Genomic DNA, 16486 nt, shown 5'->3' with positions numbered 1-16486 from the left:
CACAAGTTGTTCTCTGACCACATTCATCATGGCCATGGCGCACACATCTAACATAAACAAAATAAAAATTAATAAAATTAATAAAAATTGTTAAATTATTTTTGTCAATTTCTTTAAACTGTAATTGCTGATCCAACTGCATCTACCTATCACCATTTTCTATGAAATAAGTGGTGTGTGTGTGTGCGCGCGTGCGTGCGTGCGTGCGTGCGTGCGTGTGTGTGGAATTGGTTCTTTCCTTCCTCCTTTGTGTGTGTGTGTGTGTGTGTGTGTGTGTGTGTGTGTGTGTGGAATTGGTTCTTTCCTTCCTCCTTTGTGTGTGTGTGTGTGTGTGTGTGTGTGTGTGTGTGTGTGTGTGTGTGGAATTGGTTCTTTCCTTCCTCCTTTGTGTGGGATCCAGGGATGGAGATCAGATCTTCAGGTTTAAATGATAAGCTCTTTTACCTGCTGAGCCATCTCACTGGATCCTGTTTGATTTTTAGAGAGGATCACATGTAGTCTAAGTTAGCCTAAAACTCTTTATATAGTCAAGGAGGACCTTGAACTTCTGATCTTCCTGCTGCTCCACCATCAGAGTGCTAGGGATTACTGGCCTGCACCACATGCTTATGACTGAACCCGGCAGTCATACATGCTAGGTAAGCACTCTATCAACTGAGCTACATCCCCAGTCCATGTAAGAGACAACATACACTCATTATTGGGAGTTTAGTAAATCTAGAAGAGTACAATTTTTAAACATCACCTTTATTCTTCCCACTCACTTTTATTCTCTCTACCAAGACACCAGAAATAAGATTTTGATCTACATGATCTACAATCTTTAATCTAGATGCATTTTTTTCAAAACTAAAAAAATGTTTAAAAAATACCTAAGTATGTAACTATCCTGTTTGTTGTGATTCCTCATTCTGAAATCTTCTTAGAGAACATGGAGAGATGGTTCAGAAATTCAGATTCCTTACTGATCTTGCAGAGGACCTGGGTTTGATTCTCAGCACCCACCAAGAAGCTTACAACTGTTTGTAGCTCCAATACCAGGGGATCTGATACCTTCTTCTGGCTTCTGTGGGTACCAGGCATACCTGTGGTACACAGATATACACTCAAGCACACACACATACACATAAAATAAATAAATTTAAAACCCTATAAAGAAATGAGGAGCTACACAACATTATCCTGTAACACATTATGCAGCCATCATGACAAATTCAACCATTCCCGTTACTGGAAATATGAGTTATTTTTACTTTCTACTAACACAAATAGCATTACAATGTGATCCCGACAAACAATCACTGGCCCAGAAGGCAGTGAACACAGAGAACTGAGGAAAAAGCCATATAGTGTAACTGTGGCCATGTGGGTGAGGTTGATAGGTGAGAAAAAGAAAGCCTATGTGGGGATCTGACTCAGTAGGAGAAGAGGCTTTCTTTTTCTCACCTACCAACCTCACCCACATGGCCACAGTTACACTATATGGCTTTTACAGGAACTCACAAATCTGCCTGCCTCTGCCTCCCGAGTGCTGGAAGCAAAGGTATGTGCTACCACCTCCCTGCCATAAATCTTCTTTGTTGTTATTTTTTCTAGACAGGGTTTCTCTGTGTAGCCCTTGCTGTCCTGGAACTCACTCTGTAGACCAGGCTGGCCTCGAACTCACAGGTACCATGGGTTTTAAAATAATTTATTAATAATTTTATTTTTTGAAATATATCTTAAATTTTTTTTAAAAATTCTAGATGCTGCACACACACAAAACTGTATGTGATGTTGGTTCATTTTAAATATTAACTTAGTGTTATACACAGATACTTAAAATCAGGGCAGACTTGACTCATAATATTGCAAGGGTTGTGCTCACCCTCCAAAAGTTCCCACGTAGGGATTATAACTGCAATAGAGAGGGGGCTGTTGATGCCTTCCCCATGGGACTGCATTAGTGAGGGTACCTGTTGTCATAAAAGTGACCGCACGGGTGCATTTTGCCCTATGGCATGTGTTCAAGTGCCCTTCACCTTGGCCATGTTATGTGACCCTTGCCAGATGCCACCACTATGCTCTCAGATTTTCCAGTCTCTAGACTCATGAGCTAAAATGACCTCACTCTGTTAGAGCAACATAAATGGACAATTACCACTCTTCAATTCTATTTGTCCAACTTGGTAACCTTTGAATCTAAAGGGAACGCCCTCCTCTTGTCTAGGTTCGTATTGTGAATACTTGGTCCTGAGTCTATGCTACTCTGAAGGCTGTGGAGCACTTAGGAGGTAGAGTCTGGCTGGTAGAAGTCATTAGGGTAGACCTTTGAAGGCAATGCCTTCTTCGGGTCCCAGCTGAGCACTCTGCCTACAAATCTGCCACTTGAGGAGCTCCTAACCATACACATCCCACTGCCCAGCACTGTACCACTCCTGCCCCCAGGCCTTCCCACCATGATGGACCACACCCTGAGACCCCCCATGCCTTCCCACTACAATGGACCACACCCTGAGACCAGGAGCCAAAGTCAACCTTTCTTAAATTGCTTCTGTCGGGTATTTATCACAGAAATGAAAAAGCAACTAATATACTACACATCATCATACATTTTCATTTCTAGTCTAGACTTTACCCTTTTTTTGAGACCAAGTGTGGCTAAATAGCCCAGACTAGCCTCCTACTCTCAATCCTTCTGCCTTCTGCCTCAGCATCCTGACTGTATCTGCCTCCTGCCAGCTGCAGCCTTTCACTGTTGATCATTGACGATGAGGATGTTTGTAATGTTTTTGTTTGAGACAGAGTCTCCCATGCACACTAACCTAACTATGTAGCTGAAGATAACTTTAAATAACTAATCCTCTTGCCTCTACCTCCCAAGTGCTGGGATTAACAGGTATGTCTTAAAGTGTCAAGCAGCTAGTCTTATTTTATAAGACTTATTTGCATTTATTTGTTTTAAGGGTCACAGCTCAGTGTTAAACTTTCTAAGAAAAAATAGGTAGGTTCTTCATAGGAACCATATAAAGTCCTGTGTGGATGTGTATTACTGACATGTTGACACTGTATACACACACTGCCACAACTCCTACCTGAGATTGCTCCCCTACAGAGGCCTCCTTCGAGATTAGCACTCACCTCCTTGTTCCCCTCTGTTCCTGCAATATAAAATACTGTTTCCGGACCACTGCTGGTACACCTCTGCCAGAGAGCAGGGTCCACCAGGTCCCAGCTTTCTGTATCTATGCTGTCATTTCCTCGATCCAGTCAGGGTAGTCCAAAGCTGGGAAGGTCACAGCAGCACACTATAGAAAACTTCATGCATAACTTATCCTCTGTTCATCCACAAATATATAAGGATTAGTTCTAACACTACAAATACATCTTTTAAAATCCCAGTGACATATACTAAATAAGCAAACAGAACTTTCTCTTAGGATGTAAAATTTCTGAGTATCCCTACACATGAGCTATTTCATTTCTTTGTGCAGACTGCTTTGTGAGAAAGAAACAGCTAGTTAGGCTGAAAATTTAGGAACTGTGCAAAAAAATTATCAATACTTCAATCATGCTGAAGTATGCTATGAAGCTATTTCCAGAACAAAAGTGAGTGGAAGCAATTAATATGTCAGCAACTAGATCACCCAAAATTCTTTCTTTCTTCTTAGTTCTTCAGCAGGGGTTTAATATATAGTCAACCCATACTTTCAAAAGCCACACTGCTCTCAAATCCACTCTAGCAAAATGACTTCCTTCAACTGAATATTTTAATCACTTTTAAGATTTTAGTAGAAGCCATGATGCAAGTGAGAATATAAGCTATTCATTTTAACAGTTTAACAAATGATACCCTTAAATTTTCTCTTTCAAATAATGCCACAAATGTATCTGATTATTGTCCACTACAGTTACATTTAAGATACAACCAGAGAATTACAAAAGTCTGTAATAAGCAATGATCTTAGTAAAACCCACAAATTAGAAATTTCAATTACACGTGAGAAATCCAAAGCCTCAAGAGGCAGATTTGTTCACATCTAGAGACTACCACGTTAATTCTCAGAGCTATTTTCATCATTATCACTTAATAACAGTTAAGAGCAATATATATGGTATGTTTCCATGAAAATAAATACATAAATGTTGCCTTCCTGCAACAAGTAAGCATATGAAATCTACAGTAACAAGTGTTTAAGTAAAGACTAAAGTTTGCCCATAAAGAATTCCAATCAACATAAAAGATACTGAAAGCAATAACAAAGCACAGTAGAGAAGAAACAACCATCATATCATTAGGGAAAGGGTTCCTTCTTCCAAGAAAAAAAAAAAAAAACAGCATACTAATGGAAATCAGTATCAGCATAAGCGGGTTTTCTGAAACCCTGTGCTGAATCACACACTCCTGTTTCAACAGCAGCCCTTTAGAGCACCTGAACAGGACTGCAAACTGAGTAAGCTGATGCCCAAGTTTATTTCCAGCAACTGCAAGGCAGAAGTAGAGGAATCACTCCAACCTGGTCTACCTAGGGAGTTCCAAATAGATGGCACTAGCAAGCAACACCTTGCTTTGAAACACCTCTCTCTAAAAAGGGAAGTGCATTATCCCAAGCAAGGGAACTATCCCAGTCACCCTCTGCCATATAATCATACATTCCCCCATCCACCTTGCCGTCTACTCTTTCCTGGGTCTTGAATCTTCTCTGTCTGATGAAACTGCACTAAAAGGCGGACGGTGTTTGTCTTCCTGTGTTTGCTGTCTAGACCCCCTTGTAACCTGCCATCTTCTCTAATTTAACAATTCACTGTATCTCCAACACTCTTTAAAAAGCATCTCCTGACTCCATGTACACAACATGTCCAGAAGAGGCAAAGCCATGGAGTCAGGAAGTAGATTACTGTTTGCCAAGGGATGGAGGGAAAGAAATTGGCAATGATTAACAACAGGCTTGAGGTTGTTTTGCTGGGTTGTAGAAACATTTTTGAATTAGATATTAGGGATAGTTGCACAAGACTGTAAAAAATGAATTCTAGGGGTTGGGGATTTAGCTCAGTGGTAGAGCACTTGCCTAGCAAGCGCAAGGCCCTGGGTTCGATCCTCAGCTCCAGAAAAAAAAAAATGAATTCTATACGAGAAATGGTGGATTTTTAAGCTATTTGAATTATTTCAATATAAAAATGCAAATCAACATTCAATACACAAAAACAAGTGCACAGACACACAGCATGCCCTTCCTTTTAATTTTCCTTTTCCCTCTCCAAAGGGGGAAATAACTCCCCATAAGAATTATTCAAGCTGGCTGGGTGGTGGTAGCGCAAGCCTTTAATCCCAGCACTCGGGAGGTAGAGGCAGGCAGATCTCTGTGAGTTTGAGGCCAGCCTGGGCTACAAAGTGAGTTCCAGGACAGGCTCCAAAGCTACACAGAGAAACCCTGTCTCAAAAAAAACAAAAAAAAAAAAGAATTATTCAAGCTGAAAGACCATCTTTTGGCAAAATGCTAACGATGGCTTCCTTGAGCGACTAGGAACTTACATTACTTAAAGTAATTGCAGCTCTAAATTTCTGTTACCAAGGTGAAGAGATTAACGCCGGGAAAAATTACAAAAGTGACCAGGAAGAAAAGTATAAAGCAGCATAAAAGCAGCAAACGGTTTTCTGAGTCTAGGAGAGCAATGCCTGTTTGTTTGCTCAGAACTTAATTGGCTTTCTGAACAAATCCCTAAGCTATCGTTTTGTGTGTAGTAATGAAGATGTTAGGAAAAATCGAACGCAGATAAGATTTAAATCAAATCACTTCATATGAGAAGGTAGTTGGATTAATGAGGTAAGCTATGTATTAACATTAACAGTTATTTTCCCCCAAAATTTGGGATCTTACTTCTAAAGCTCATGAATCCAGCACCCTATGTTCATGTAAGGAAGTTTACAGCAAAGACAAAATAGTTATGCTTCAGAAAAACTTCAAATTCTGCTGTAAAATGCAAGGAGACATCAAACGTAATTTGCTGTAGGAAAAAACAATCTCTTTTTAAACAAATGATAATTGCTCAGTGAACAAGAACAAAAAGTTTTGAATTTTAGGCAAGGGACTGATTTTTACATATATTATTTGATTCTGCATAGTATATTCAATTAGTTGACATTTTTCATTTGCCTCATTACGAATCATAGTCACTTTATAAAACATCGAAATGTGAGAGGAAATCCAATTTCAACATTATGCCTTCAAAGTAATCCAAATGAAAACAAACTAATTAAGATGACAATGCTTATATTTTCCTCTAGAAGCTTATTGATTTAGATGCCCCAAAGAATGAAAGAAATGGAATTTCTCAGCCAACCAAGAACTTCCTCCTCCTGTCCCTTCATAATGAAAGCCACAGGAGGGTCTAGGATGTGGCATCTGAATGACCCGAACTCCTTCTGAATGCAAAGATCATAATCCACTTTGGCATCCGGAAACAGAATGCCTTACATAACTGGAACTTAGTCTCACTTCATCAGCAAAGAATCCTCTTCCACACAACCTGTTAGCACAGCCACATCCCAGGAGCAGACCGATAGGCATCTTATGGCCAGCTTCTTTTGGGAGCCAAACACTGTTTCACACCGAAATCCAAAGAGGGGTTCGGGGACCAACAGCACTGATGCCACTTAGGGTCTTGTTAGAAATGCAGAACCTCTCTGATACGATGGCATACACTTATAATCTCAGCACTCAGACAGCTGAGGCAGAAATGTCAAGAGTTCAAGACCACACTGGGCCACAAAACATGTTTCAGGCCAACTAGGGAGGGCTACCTAAGTAGATCTTATCCCAAGAACAAAATAGGAACAAAAAAGCAAATATGAACTCTTAGATTCCCATCCAGACCTACTGTTGAATAAGTTTGCTACAGTATCTTTGTTAGTTATTTTGCGGCGCTCTTACCCTGCGAGGAAATGTCACGAAACACGACAGAATCTGCTAATAAGAGTTTTATTAAGATAAAAGGGAGAGAGAGAGAGGGGGGGGGGGGGGGAGGGGGGAGGGAGGGAGGGAGGGAGGGAGGGAGGCCGGGAATATGGCAACGGCTTATAAAGGCGGAGGTGGCGTACATGCGTACACAGGTCGATGTAACCGCTCCACGCCTGCGCAGATCACATGGCTGCGTTGCGCGCTCTTACGCAACCATGCAAAGTCACGGATCCTGGTCACGCGAGACGCCTTGACCCGGAAATGGCTATCTTGACCTGGAACTGGCTAGGCGGAAGTGTCCAGGTCCGCCGGGCATATGCAAACACGCCCAACCGTGGGGGCGTGTTGTGAATCCATCAATCCTAAAATACTAAATTATATTACAGAGGTCAGGGAAACATGGAGACTGAAGATTTAGTTCATCGGCAGTTTTCGACTAGCGTGCCTAAGGCCCCAGGTTCAATACCTGCACTGCCCACCCCTAACCCTCCCCCCCCAAAAAAAAAACGAAAGAAAACAAATGTGCTGAACAAAAGTCCTAAGTGACATCAAATGTGGGAAACAGCTTATGAGAAAGAAGCACCACAGGCCTGGGTAAGTGCAGACAATGAAATGTAAACTGGTAGCACAAAGGCAAAATTCACAAAATATTTAAAATAGGTAAGGTAGTAACCACCTGATATTATAAAAATAGAGCACATAGGAAATGTGACAAAAAGAGGCTGAAGGGACTAAAACATTAAGTCATCATTATGTCATCTGTGGCAACTGTGGCACCTCCCTATAGAGCTGCCCGCTGCACACACGCCAACTGGCCTTATTCTGCAATGGTGGGGTGGGAGGGGTGGGGGTGGGGATCACCCAAAGGAAAGCATATAAAACCCGTGGCTGGCCAAGGGTTGGTGTCACACGCCTTTAATCCCAGCACTCAGGAGGCAGAGGCAGGTGGGTCTCTGAGTTCCAGGACAGCCTGGTCTATACAGAGAAAACTCTGTCTTGAAAACAACAAACAAAAACAAAAAAATAACTGTGGCTCATCAAGCTTGCGAAGTCACAACTATACGCAGTGTGCGTGTCCCTATCCGTACTGACCAGCACATCTTTAGTACACTGACACTTCGGTCCCAGTATCAGCTCTGGTCCTCAGAGGCTGGCCATCAATGCAGGAAGTTCGTGTTAAAGAGCTAGCTAGACAAGGCCAGCTTAGGCTACATAGCAAGACTCACAAAAAAAGAAAGGAAGAAAAGGACGGGTGAACACAGCACCCACGAGGGCAGGAGAATGGGGCAGGGCAGCATGAACATCAAGTGATGCTAGGCAAGCACTCTACCTCGGAGCTAAGTGCTCAGCCCTTTGCATCTTATCTTAAGGGTATCAACCTTTTCCATAGCTTTCCTCTTGCTTCTGGGCCTGTGTTTTAAATTGAGCTGAGAATTCCAGATTGGATCTGTTGCATCACCTCTGCAATGGCTCAGCACTGTACTGGATCAAATCACTGCATGGAGGTAATTTCTCAGGGAACACCTACAGAAACAGAATCTGCATTTCAACAGGATCTCCGAGTGATTCATATGCATATTACAGTTTAAGAAGCACTGTTGAAACTTAAAGCCTCCACAGACACAAAAAGTTGGTTTCAGAACTCTGCTCTGAGCATCACCAGTACTGAACAAAAAGCATTCCCTGCCCAGGTCGGTGACTGTGAGCCCCATGAGGCAGCAAACACCCTGAGAACCATCCTCCAGAGCTCCTGTAACAGTGAAAAGAGCACCTCCGCCCTTGCCTGTCCTTCACAGACAGGATCGCCAAAGTGCAACACAGTTTGAGAAACACGCCAAGCAGGTAACATCAGTTCTGCAATCTCATACTTGCTGGGAGTTCAGAAAACCTCCTCTTTCAGATGACGCTATTTCAAGAACACAAACCCAAAGAATATTAAGGCTTCTAGTAACAAGAAAGGGTTCCTTAATGAGGCTGTGATGACCTTACCAAGATCACCACACAGCAGATGAGACCCAAAAGCCTTGTTATTGGGATGTCCACCTCTCACCCATCCCTTTCCTGGGTCAAATGCTGTCATGGGTTTTATCCATAGTCTTCCTGACACATACTAGAGGCTCAGTAAATGTTCTAAAATGATAGAAAAAAAAAGTGACAAAGGTTACTTTCGCTGGCCTTTATTGATAGAAAGCACATTTACTTTAATTAAATTCCTTAGTTTTGAGAAGTTTCTGAAAATTAAAATATCGCTCTATACCTCAAATTAACATGGTCATAACATTCTCCCACCCCGTATCTTCAAGGTAAGGTTTGTACTTCCTATTAATAATCCTATTCTGATATTCCATGGCCCTATTGAATACATCAATCTGTACAATTAGAAACAATTGTGCCTGTGAAAGATGGGGAAATCACACTAAGTGTTAGCCAGCTGTACAATCAGATTTTTTGGATGAGGGGAGGATATTGCAACAGTTTCCTACTATGTATCTCGCTCGATGGCTTGAACTTTCAATTCTGCTGCTCCAGCCTTCCCAGTCCTAAGATCACAGACATGTGCCACTATGTCTCAGTGAATCTGACCAGTTTCAAATAACTAATGAATACAAGGAATATGATGCAAAGATCAACTATTATTTTTGTTTGCTTGTTTTTTCTGGGTCCATATTTATGAGCTCTTAAGGTAACATTTTATTCAAAATCTCTATAAGAGAACTGAACTAGACATTAGAGACAATATCACACGCACAAAGCTCATACACAAGACTAATGACGCACTAAAGTTGTTGGGAATGTTCAGCCTAGTAAAGAAAAAGATTATCAAGAGTGTAAAACTTCCAAACATTATTTCTGAAAAGAATATGCTCTCTATTGCTTCTCAAAGAGCAAGTGTTTAAATATCAAAGAAAAAGACTCTGATCTTAACTTTCCACTGCCTAAAGAAAGCTTTACGAAGATAAGCAAACATATACAGTGAATGGGTGAATGCATTCTGTTTCAAATAACGTACTGAATCCCTGTCACAACACATCAGGTACAGCCAAGAACTATAAAGGACTCAAAAGACACAAGACAACTGGGCACGGTTTTGTTACACTGTTGAACCTGAGTTTATTTTAAAGAAAATGCAGGCAAGAACTGACTACTCCGTCACAGAAGGGAGTGTCTTCTGCAGGTGGCAGCATGACAGACACACACGGTCATAGTACAGAAGTACTTGGGGGATTTTGCTTTTCAATTTTTACTCTCTGAAGCAAATAAAACCTTAAATGGGAGTGACCAAATCTCCATCCTCAGTAGAAAGCAGCTTTCAAACGTCCAAGTGTCTCCACTTTCATGTTAAACAAGGAGAGCAACAAGAAAGAGTAATTGTCCTATTCATTACAGAAGAGATAAGAATGACACTTCTGTTCGCACACTTAATTCACTCCAAGGAGTCCCTTTAACTGCCCAGTGAAAGCCAAATGCCCTCAGTTACTCCAATCTTACATGGCCCACACTCTTTATGAAATGAACTAAATGTACACAGTATCGCTCTTTTCTATAGGAAACCCAGTTTGAACGAAAGAAGCGACACATTAGTATAAGCAACAGAAACCAGAACGTCTGAATTTGACATTTTCATACCCAATGAGATGGTTTGTTCCCATACAAAAACATACTTCAACGACAAAGCCTTTTAAATCCATCCCACAAACTACTACGCAGTTATGTTCTGCACATCAGAGGACCCAAATATAAGGCTGATAGCCCACGAGGCTCAATGGCTAACATTATAGATGACAAATTTTCATAATCTGCTAGTCCCCTGCTTTCAGCAGTCAGTGGCTGGGATTAACAAACTCTCTGAAGAGTTATTTCAGTTATGCATCTCTTGTTCAGTTTAAAACAGTTTCATCTTACTGGCTCCTTCCTAAGGGGAAGACAGAGGATGCTCAAAGGACAGCTGAATAGGGAATTTGAGAGCTCACTGGACAGGCTTGGGGAGAGAATACCTTTGAAGATGGTGCCTAAAAGTGGGAATCACCCCAAGGACAGGTGAGCAGAGAGACTTAACACAACAGAGTATCAAAACATACAAAAACACAGCTTACTCTCAAACTGAAGCCGTACCTCTGGTTCATTTTAAACACAGACGAACTACAAGTGGCCATTCTGACCCAGGACGTCACCTTATACTAATAAAGGAAAACTCTGCCTTACTAACATCTATACAGAATTTCATAGAATACTGCTTTATTTCAAATAATACTGGCTAATCCCAGCAGTGGCAGGCATTTCTGTGGGTATTTCCATGTAAGTTCTCTACCTCACAGCTTCGTACAAGTTCATGGGACAGAAAAAAAAAAAAAACAGTGGACAGTGACTTTAGGTTCTGAGGAGCAAATTGACAAAGCTATGATATCAAATTCCAAATCTATCATCTCTACAGCATGTATGCTAGCAGCAATACCCTAGAAAGTGGTATCAAACAAACAACACACTTGCATCACAACTCCCCAGGCTTCCCAGAGATGATGCCAGATTCTGAGGACCAAGCTGGTGGGCAAGTACACTCTGAAAAAGCACTGGGGGGGGGGGGGGGAAGCACTCCAGGGGATTCTGATGCTCAACCCACAGCCTCTAGCCCTTGCTGGCACTGCCACTTATTACATCCCAGCGCCCGCTCCTGAGACACTTTCTGCTCTTCTTCTACACCAAATGTTAGCTAAGTGAAATCATTAGAATAAAACATCTGAATTCAAATTGGCATTTATCCAGTTTTTAAGGGGTAAAAATAAATCCATGAATGGCAAGTCAACTATGCTTCCTTTCACAAAACTTCATGGTAAAGCTACATAACAATTTCTGAAATCGAGGTTGTGCACAGTCACGGCTTTGCAAAGTATTTGTCAGCTAATACAGTTCCATAAAGCAAATGTTCACAAACAAGTAGCAATGCAAAAAGAAAAAAAAAAAAAAAATAGTTCAGCAACATGATCCACTTACCCTGAAGTAAGGAATAACTCCGACACATTAACGCAAATAAAGAAAATGATTTCAAGGCTGGCATAAATCCCCCATCGTACCTCTTATACCCTGTATCTTAGAATGTAGAGTCAGAATGTGATTATTGATGGGTAATCTTAAGAACCCCTTGTAGAAGTAGTTGTATTTCAAAGCCTCCTGCTTTTCATTGTTCCGGCTGCTCAGACTCCACTCCACTGGAATGTACCTCACAAACTTCTTCAACTCGCTTATTTCTCCCTGGTTGTTTATGCCCACCGAAGAGCACCTTAACCTCTCCCACCTCCCCAGCGCCACACTTCTGAGATCAGCCCACAGCAGGTGCATACCACAACCTCGAATTTCTTACAGAATCAAGTAGTTGTCAGATCTATCCTGCACAGGCCCCGAGGCTGAAAGGAAACTTAGGGAAGGATCTGAAAAAGCATACTTACCTTAATCGGAGCACAACTAAACTTAATTTTCCTGTTTGCTGGGATTTCTTCTTCCTCTGGCAACCCAACTATCTCGGAGTACTCCATATCGGGCTGATAGTAATTGGTCTCGTCACTGTCGTCCTCTTCGTCCTGCTCGGTGCCTGTCTCTCCCCAGTCGGAGTTATACCTGGATCTCACCCTATACACGTTATAGTCACTGTGCATGTATACATGGGAACTCTCATAATTATTTGAGTCTTCGGGGACTTCTCTGCCACAGCTGGATGCAGAAGCATCAGGAGAGGTTACATCACCACCTGTAAGGTCTTTCCTCTGCTGCCCTGCTGTCTCACTGCTGACTACATTAGCTTCAGCGTCTTCTGAAGCTTCCTTCTGTGGTGAGAGTATATCAGACTTTGGCATTGCCTGGTGTTCAGCAGAGGGTTCTTCAGGAATATCTTTGTCAGTGCTGCCCAGAGTCTCTTGGTGAGATGGGAAGTCCTCGGCTTCCTTGCTCAGCTGGATCTCCTCACTAGGCAACGAAGCTAGAGAGGCACCTTTCCGAGCCACTTCTGGAGCCTCATTACCCTTCTGGGCATCCTCGGTATCAACAGCTTGTTTGTTTGAAGATCTTGCATTCGAATCCTTGAGGTGGCCAAAGGTATCAAGATTGGTAACAGTAACGGATGGTAAATTCAGAGGGTAGTGCCCGGTCACTGAGAAGTCACTGCTGTCATTCTTCTCAGGAATGATGGCCCCCGGAGACTCGGTGCTCTCAAATACTGCACTCAGTTGACTCACTGTTGGGGAGACAGCTTCAGTCCGGGGGCTCAGGCTGTCCAAGGAATCACTGCTGCCTCTGTTGGACTTGGAACCACCCCACTCATCCTGTACTTCAGTCCCTCCGGCTTTCTCCGTCTTTGGGGAATAGCGATGATTGTGCCCTGACTCAAGCACACTTCTCTCAAACATCTTTCGAGTCTCCGTGAACTTAGCATACGAAGGGCCATCGTGCATTGTGTCAAATCTACTAATTCGTTCAGAAACAGAGGACTCCAACTTAACCACTGAGCCATCTGTTTTCTCCACAAATTCTTTGGGCTTCATTCTTCTCTGAGGGGATGAAGGTCTACCTTTTCCCCTCGTTTTGGCAACGATAGCAGCATTCCCATTGGGTTCCATACCCATCTGCATAAACAGATTTTTAATTCTGTTGACATTGGAGCCATATTTCCTACCCCTGCTCTGCTGGGGTCCCTCACCATCTCTTGTTTTCTGGTCCCCCTCTGACTTGGGTTTGTCAAAGGTACTTTTCAGTGCCTGGAACTCTGTTCGGTACGCGTTCCTGTGCGGAGAGGCGCTCCTGAGACTGGTACGTTCACCTGAAGACTCGGCTTTCAACATTTTCACTTCAAGGGTGAAAAGCCAATGCTCATAATGATAAGCGAAAAAACAACAAAAAAGAAAAATACCTCTCTTCCTAATCCCCAGTATCGGGTCAAGTAAAGGACCTCTCGAATGGCATACTTTTCCAGTGATGATCCCAACGGGTGTGTTAGCAATTTATTCAACAGTCAAGAGTTACACAAAATGGCTTTTTCAAAGCAAGGCTAGAGGTTCATCTGCAATAGAAAAGAACGAGTTTCTGAATTCATGTGTTTCTCTGAATTTCTACTTAGTCAACTAATCAACATTTAACACACATTTTATGTTCCAAGTGGTTTTGCCACACAATAAATACATTACTTCGAAATGGGACATTAAGGTTAAGAAACTAAAAAGTTATTCTGATTGGTCTTTGGTAACAAAAGTGTTTCAAACATAACTTGGAGATCCTGACAAAATGCCACCACCTCCTCCTCCTTCTCCCCACCCCTCCCTACCTGCACCCCACCCCTCCCCCACACTTGACAGTAATGCTTTAAGCCTAAGTTTGGGTATTTCTGTGAATGATTATGAAAGAAGTGGACAACTCATATACTCCCCAAAAAGTCCTCAAAGTGGCCACTTAATTTGGGAATTTTCTATAATCGTGCAGGACAGGGAAAAGTTTGGAGTCTGTGTTTCCAAACTCTAAAATATGCCAAAGAGGCTTATTTGGGAGTTCTGATCCAATATTCTCAACCACAACATGCTCAAAGTAAAAATTTCAGTGCAATTCCAGGACAAAACAGACAGAAGTAAGTTCTGGAATGTCCATGAAGTTCCACTACAAGTTGTTCTAAGCATTGTTTGGAAGTTTCCCAGGCAAGAGGCTAATATTAATTAGGGAGTGGGATGTAGTCTGGTGGGAATAGATGCATGAGAATGTGACAATCAGAAATCAAGTATACCATGACACTTCCTTCCACAGCCCTGATTTGTCTATTCCTTCTGGCCCCTAACTTACTACAAGCTAGGGGTGGGGAGTGGACAAAACAAAATGCAAACACCATGCATGCTTGCTGTACTCCAGCCCACAGCTGGATTTTCTATCAATATGCCAGCAGTCCGACACTTCAGGCAGTCACTGCAGTTCTAAACATTTTTCATTTTGGTTTGGCGTGGTTTGGTTTAATATTAGACCGAACCACATCACCCTCACACACCATCAGCTGAGGAAGCCCACACTTTCCCTCAAATCAGCTCCAAACTCCTCGTCTCCTGGCCCAGCATGCATGCATGGCCCATGCAGGCAAACAAAAAAGGCTTTCTGAGTGTGGTGCCTGTGGTTTGGGGGTTGTTGTTTGGTTTTGGGGTTTTTTTTTTTCCTTTATTTCTTTTTTCTTTTTTTGTAAAGCGTTGACAACGTCCTTTTACCCATAAACACCCTCCCCTCTCCCCTAGTCGCACACCCCGGTCCCTCCCCCGCCAGTTCGAGCCCGAGGGGGCGGAGGCGGGGGCGAAGGGGCCGCCGGGGATTCAAAAAAACCTGCCCTCACAAAAGACAAACATAAATAACACCAACTTGAGAGGCAGCCGGTTCCCAAGCCTGGTTCGGGACGCAGGGACGCAATCCCTCGGCCCCGGGGCAGGGCCGGGAGAGCAGGTGACGCCAAGCGCTACGGTAGGAGGTCGCAGTCTAGCTTTGTGCCAAGAAGCACCTGAAGTCCTAACACATTGGCTGCGGCTCCCGGCGGCTGCCAGGCGGATCCCAGCGTGTGTGGCACCGGGAAGAGACGAGCTCCCGGGCCACGTTAAGCCGAGAGAGCACAGGAGAGGGTGATGAGCACCCAGTGCCTCTGTTTTTCCTCCCGGGGTGCGGGGAGACAATAGATCCCACGGATAATGCCTCCGCTCGTCACCCCGGCGCTCCGGACCGCAGCCCACCCGCCCCCACCCGCCCGCCCGCGGGTCCGCCTTTGTGCACGCCGCCGCCGCCGCCGCCGCGTCCCCGCGCTCCCGCCGCCCCGCCGCCCGCACGCCGCCCCCTTACCGAGCGGCCCGGCCCCGCCGGGCGGGAGATCGGACTCCTCCGGCGGTCCCCCCGCCCGCCCGTCCGTCCGCCCCCCGTGGCCGCGCGGGCTCGGCGCCGACCGTGTGCCCTCCACCCGCTCGTCACGGCGCGGCGCGCGCGGCGGCCGCCTGCACCCGCGCCTCGGCCCCCACGCGCGTCCTCTACCCGCGCGGGGCGGCCCCGGGACGCGCGCTGCGCTCCCCCCTCCCCACCCCCAGCACACACGCCATGGCGGCCCGGCCCGGGGGGCCCCCCGACGCGCTAGCACCCTGCGCTGCGGCCTGGGGCTGGGACGCGGCTCGGCCCACGTGCGGGCCCCCCCCCCGGGCCGGGCCCTGAGGCCCGCGAGGCCCGGTGGACTTGGAGGGGACAGGCCTCGGGGCTGAGGAAGGCCCGGGGTAACAGGTGCCTCACCTCGGCGGCGGAGGGGATTAACTCTAGGGCCGCGGAGAGAGGGAGCCCAGCAGCGAAATCCCAGGAGAGGGAGAGAGGGAGCCTCTGGCGGCCAACGGAGGGCGAAAAGCACCGGCCCGAGGCCAGGCCGCCCCACCCCCAAGACCGTGGGCGAGGGGGCTCCCGGGCTCCGGGCAAGGCGGGTGCCTCGGGGGGACCTGGCAAGGGTGGGTTCCAGGCCTGGGGTTGGACTGTCAGGTGCTGTGGACCCCACAAAGTCAAGAGTTAACTTGGTG

The 16486-nt window shown here is 44.7% G+C and overlaps 1 protein-coding gene across 2 annotated transcripts in view; it reads right to left on the bottom strand.

The window, feature by feature from the left end:
* The window catches only part of Ppp1r9a (protein phosphatase 1 regulatory subunit 9A), a 268157-nt gene extending 254179 nt beyond the window's left edge, over window positions 1–13978 (bottom strand). For both annotated transcript variants that reach the window (XM_059257348.1, XM_059257349.1), the window contains exon 1: window positions 12380–13978. In XM_059257348.1, coding sequence (XP_059113331.1) covers window positions 12380–13765 — 1386 coding nt within the window. In that variant the 5' untranslated portion in view covers window positions 13766–13978. The remainder of the gene's footprint in view (window positions 1–12379) is intronic.
* Window positions 13979–16486: the final 2508 nt, after the last annotated feature.

Source organism: Peromyscus eremicus, chromosome 3 (assembly GCF_949786415.1).
Source record: "Peromyscus eremicus chromosome 3, PerEre_H2_v1, whole genome shotgun sequence".
NCBI lineage: Eukaryota > Metazoa > Chordata > Mammalia > Rodentia > Cricetidae > Peromyscus > Peromyscus eremicus.
The sequence above is the reverse complement of the archived record's forward strand: the minus strand, read 5'-3'. Positions and strand labels throughout refer to the sequence as shown.